The sequence below is a fragment of the Myotis davidii genome, unplaced genomic scaffold (genome assembly GCF_000327345.1).
Source record: "Myotis davidii unplaced genomic scaffold, ASM32734v1 scaffold54, whole genome shotgun sequence".
Taxonomy (NCBI): Eukaryota; Metazoa; Chordata; class Mammalia; order Chiroptera; family Vespertilionidae; genus Myotis; species Myotis davidii.
Window position 1 is genome coordinate 4,431,604 of NW_006287915.1, and position 5,933 is coordinate 4,437,536.

Sequence of the window (5,933 nt, forward strand, 5' to 3'; positions counted from 1 at the left end):
ACCACCCTTCAGGGTGGGGGTCCCCACTGGGGCGCCTGGCCAGTCTGGGTGAGTTGCTGAGGGCTGTTTTCAGGCTGGGATGACTGAAGCTCCCAACCGCTCCTTTCTTCTTTCTTTTTTTTTTTATTCTGGGCCAGCTTTAGTTTGAGGCTTGGCTCCAGCTCTTAGGCCTCCGCTGCTAAAAGTAGGTTTCTGGCCTTTCCATACAATGTTGCGATCCTGCTGGCTGAAGTCCGGCGGTATTTGTTACAATGTTTGAAACTGCAGGCTCAGAGGCCTGCAGCGGCAGGCGGGGAACGTTGGTTTCCTCCGTCACTAAAGCAAGCAAGCCTCATGTTCAGTTTAAACTGCCTGGCCGCTGGCCGCCATCTTGGCTGGCAGTTAATCTGCATATCGCCCTGATTAGCCAATGGGAAGGGTAGCGGTTGTATGCCAATTACCATGTTTCTCTTTTATTCGATAGGATAGTATTGCACAATACGAGATTTGTTAATAGAGTTCATAAGAATTTCCTTCCACAAAAAAGTGAAAATGAAAAGGTTACGTTATAATTTTGCATTTAGTCCCAGCAGCTATGTCCATTCAAAGGAAAGCCTTGACATTTGAAGTCTTTGTCAAAAAGCCATGTTTTTTATTAATTCATATATTTTTATTAATTCATATATTGAAGTAACTTGTTAAAATTGCAAACCACTGTACTGTGTCAAGAATGAGAATCTGTGTTCAGCCATTCTTGTATCCAAAGAACTCAACACACAGAGGTACTCAAATGTTTGTTAAACTAAAGAATGTCCCTCTTCCCCCCAAAAAGTCATACTCATATTGTATCCTATACCAGCAAGGTACTACATGTTACAAGATCTATTCTAGGAAAAGAAATAGTCTCTGAGAAAATCTACTAAGTACCAAGAATATCCTTTATCTTTTTTAAGCACAAGGGTTTCACACACTATAACCATATCTAAAAGAAACTGGAAGGGGCCAAATTTAAGCTACAAAATAAATTCTTACTCAGAATGCCACCAAAACAAATTCTAAGAAAAAATAACTATTGATTTCCCATTTGTTTCAAGTTATTTTCAATAGAAACAAATTCTAATACAACCACAGTAAAAAACACAGACTAGAGTGAAATGTGAGGGTATAAAAATGTAGGACTGTTTAACTTCAAGACAAGAGTGCTATCATTAGTGAGCCCATCTCTCACTCTAGTTCTCCCTCATTTTCTCTACCTTCTTGTAGGTTCCTCTTCACTGACTACCTATGTGCCAGAATCCATGCTAGATGCAAGTGAAATACTGCAGGCCCTGCCCTCAACATGTCTACAGGTCTTCAGATTACAAAAACTCACAATACAAATATTTAGTCTACAGGCCTTCAGAATACAAATATTCACTAAAAACACAGCAATTTCAAGGACTTTAAAATCATATTACATTTCTTATTTAGACATGGTAAAGGGGTGGTTATTAATGTGTTACTTCTGAAGAACTGAAGTGTATAAGCTCCAAGGTAAGGGGCTATTTGATGTACCCCCAATGCCTAATATAGTGACTGGAACAAATTAGGAGCTTAATAAATCTGTTTAAAAATGAAAGCAAACTGTAACCATCAAAGGCATTGGGCTTAAGGACAAAATCTATTTTAAGCTATCTCCTTTCTCCTACCTTCTCTGTAAATTCAACTCATTCCACAAATTCAACTCTGTTCGCCTGTAAGAACAGAAGCAGAATGGCCTTTACAGACTTTTCCCCATATCTTCCCTCATTATTAACAGGATGTCACTCCTTCCATTTGGTTAATAGAAAATATATGGCTCTGCACATACACAGCAACAAAGAATAGCTGAACTCCAAAAATCAGGGTTTATTATCAAACTCAAACCCACTTTCAAAAGCTCAGCTAAGAAAAACAATATATAAAACAATCCATACACTCATGATGCCAAAAAAAAAAAAAAACCTACCCTTGAATTTAGTCAAATCATCCGAGAATTGAAAACATCAAACTAGTACCCTGTATTCACTAAGCTACTGAACTACCCATCAACAAAAACCAACAGCATACTAAGGGGCAATACAGGGACTGAAGTGTCCGGTTCAATTCTGATCAAGGGCATTTGCCTGGGTTATGGGCTCAGTCCCCAGTGGAGGGCATGCAGGAAGCAGCCAATCAATGATTCTCTCTCATCATTGATTTTTTTTTCCTCTCTCTCTCTCTCCCTTCCTCTCTGAAATCAATAAAAATATATTAGAAAAAGAATGAAATTCAGACATACTAAAACCATATTTTTAATCTTTAAAATTTCACCATATCTAACCAATGACTTGCAGGGAAATTAAGATGATAAATAACAACTGCACAGCATTTACTATGTGCCAGGCTGTCTAGTATATCTTCTTATTAATGCTAATAATCCCATAAAGTAGGTACTATTGTCATCCCCATATTACAGGTGAGGAGACTGAAGCACAGATGTTAAGTAATTTGACTGAAGTCACTAGTAAGTGTGAAAACAGTTTTTGAAACTAGCTTGGCTCTAAAGTCAAGCTCTTACCTGTTATCTTACACTGCTTCTCCATTTAACACAGATTAATTTCCTGCATCCATCACTTCCTACATTCAAAGTTCAAAGCAAGCAAAGTACTATACTCATTAGAAAAGTTACTCTACATCCCAGAGCTCAACATTGAGAGATTCTATTTCAGTAGAGTGGGGTTGTGGCCCAGTATCTGTACTTTTTTAAATATGTTTTTATTGATTTTAGGAAGAGAGAAACATCAGTAGGCTGCCTCCTGCATGCCCCCTACTGGAGATCAAGCCCACAACCTGGGGGCTTGTGCCCTGAACAGGAATCAAACCAGTGACCTCTTGGTTCAAGGTTGATTGATACTCAACCACTGAGCCACACCAGCTGGGCAGCATCTGTATTTTTTAAAGGTACCACATGTGATTCTTGTGAACACTGGTTAACATCCCCTGCCCTAGGTTTCTAAAACAGACAGGGCTTAGCTGAACATTTTTATAGGGAGGGATGGTTGGAGGAGGTAAATAGAGACACACACACTCTCTGTCATGTATATGTATATACTAGAGGCCTGGTGCATAAATTCCTGCATGGGTGGGGTCTGGCTGACCTGTCCCAATCAGGGCAATTGGGAGAGGGACCGGTTGGGGGTAGGTGCTGCAGGTGGTTGGCCGGCAGGCTGGCCGGCCCCGCCTCCTGGTCTAACTTTTGGTTGAACTCCTGGTGGAGGGGACAATTTGCATATTAGACTTTTATTATATAGGATATTTCCCCCCCAACGCCCCTTTCCAGAAAGGTAATGTGGGTTTTTATGCCTTGAGTACTATTTTAATGGTGACAGTAACAAAACAAAGATATTTTGTTTCTTAAAGCAAGATTGGATTAGATTTGTGCATTAAAAATAACTCGTAGTGGTATGGAGAGGTGACTGTGGGCAAAGAGACTGCGGACAAGGAGAAAAAAAAATTAGCTAAGAACTCATTACTACAGGCAAACGAAAGGCCTGAATGAAATAAACACTGAGAATGAAGAGGATGCAGCAACTTTAAGAAACATCATTACAGTTAAGTGGCTAGGACTTGGTTATTGATTAAACATTGTTATAGAAATGGACATCTCCAAGTTTGTTTTACATGCACCCAGGTGAATGATGCTGCCATGAAACTAAATCTAAACTGAGAGAATAAGTGAATTTTGTGGATCATGATAGTATTATTTGGAAGAGGGGCAGCTTTTGGCATGAAAATATAGTTTATAGAAGTGATGGGAATGGGTGTGAATATGCAATGAGAACAAATGAGGTGATAGAGTTATGAAATAGAAGACTAATTTTAAGAAGTCAGATTAGGAAAGGTGAGTGGCTAGGGAGGCAGTTCGATTAATTGTCGTACTTCAGTTTCATCTACCTTCCCAACCTTTATTTACTTTCCTTTTACCATTTTCCCTCTAGTTTATTTTACATAACTATATTACTTTTATATTTGTGAATAGCCTGGGAGGCAGGGTGAAAAAGGTCTTACATTTCACAGCTGTTTCATCATCTCAAGGGTTCAAAATCAATCCACACCTGAAAGAGGAAATTCTCCCTCTTGAAAAGTCTTAGATTGAATCAGTCCAGAGAGAAAATCAAATGGGATAACCTTCATATACAGGGCTTTACAGTTGTGAAGAATAAGTGAAACAGCTTATTCTTGTATTTTTACTTATTAATTGTATTATTTTCCAAATGAACAACTATCAAACTACTTTTGCCCCATTCTGTATGTAGTGAGTCAAGTAGATCAGCACCCACTCTGAAGACAAAAACTGACAATGACAAGACAACCAAAGAGCGTGAATAATCCCAAATTGATGACCAACCTATCGTTTAAAAAGCCAGTATGCAGAGTATGTCATTTTTGATGCTTTTGTTATTTCATGTAATCCTAACGACTCCAACACAAAAAATAATGATTGGCATCACCTCCACTTTAGAGAGAAACAATATGAAGGACAGAGAAGTCATGCTTGCACAATTCGGCAAGGTCACATTTCCGATTATCAGTAAAACCACGACCACAGATTATTATTCCGCCACGTAGTCTAGTAATCCCTACACCAAACCACACATGCTGCCAAATCATTCAAAATGGGGTGGAAGGGCACAGCATAGGGGAAATGAGTGAAACTCGAAGAACAGAGGAAGCTGTCGACAAGTAAATAGTCCTTAGGGTGGGATGAGTCATCACCAGACCCAACAGCTTACAAAATACTCGCGCCACGGGAAGCGTTGCGCCAGGGCTATGTCGTGACAGCCCTAAACAACAAGTTCACTTGAAAATGCCTGGCGTGCTTTCGCAGCGTCAATGGGCACGACAAAATGAATCTCTGCACCCAATCCTCCTTCCTAACGAACGAGGCGGGGATCACTGACCGCCCCCTTAGGAAAGCACCAAAGATACTTCCGGAGTGACTGCAGCAAGGATACGTCCAGGGAACAAAAACCTTATCGAACAACTTCGCAGGCGAGCGTGGGACGGAAGCACGCCCTTTCGCTCACAAGCACCGACCAGCTCAGCAGTCGGGTAAAATGGATCTACTACACTCTCTTCTTCTGTGCGCGACGGCTGCGCGGCACCTGTTTCTGGCTCATCTCTAAGGGTCTTCGCCGAGAGTGAAGCAGAGGAAGGCAGGGGCAAACGCACGCGATTAAGGCCTCCAAGAGAGGAAGCCGCAGGAGAACTAAACACGGAGAACTAAAAAAGGGAGCCAGAAAAAATAAAGGAACTGGGCAACCTCCTGTCCCTAGGCGAAAGTAATACAAAGAAGAGCCCCCCCGCCCCGGGGCGGAACAGACCGCCGCCGCGCCGAGGCCTAGCTGGCCTCGGAGCGGGAACCAGGCGTCTCATTCCCCGACTGAGCCGGCATTCTCGAGAAAACAGCTGACACCGCCAAGTCCTCTTCTCCCACACCCGCCACGGGCTGTTCCTGGTGCAGACACGCCCCCGCCTCCCTCCCCGGCCGGCCTCCAAGCAGCCAAGGCATCCCCCGTTACAGAAAAGGGCAAGGCGTTTCCCGTGGCCGTTACTTACCTTCCCGCTCACTACGCCCGCCACCGCCATGTTTCCTGCGCGGGCTTGTGATGACGTAGTAGCGCCCCACGTGTCTCTCGGCCTCACAACAACATCCGGCAAAACTAGGCTGATTTCCGGGAGGGAAAGGGGCGGGAAGTAGACGGAACTGCGCGGCATGAAGGGGCGGGGCGGGAGGAGCCGTCTGACGCATGCGCAGTGAGTAGGGCGCGGAGGCAGCTAGGGTGGAGTCTCTGGTGCACACTGCGCATGTGCCTGTGAATTTTCCGAGAGGGAAGCTCGGTGGACGTGGTTTTGCCTCGGGGTTTGCGGAGGAGTGAGACTCCGCCAATCGC

At 43.1% G+C, this 5,933-nt stretch overlaps 1 protein-coding gene across 1 annotated transcript in view; it reads right to left on the minus strand.

Moving 5' to 3' along the window:
- Positions 1-5,681, minus strand: part of TBC1D15 (TBC1 domain family member 15) — a 71,027-nt gene extending 65,346 nt beyond the window's left edge. Inside the window, exon 1 of the mRNA XM_015561328.1 lies at positions 5,599-5,681. Within this exon, the coding sequence (XP_015416814.1) occupies positions 5,599-5,628 (30 nt within the window). The 5' untranslated portion in view covers positions 5,629-5,681. The remainder of the gene's footprint in view (positions 1-5,598) is intronic.
- Between the last annotated feature and the right edge of the window lie 252 nt (positions 5,682-5,933).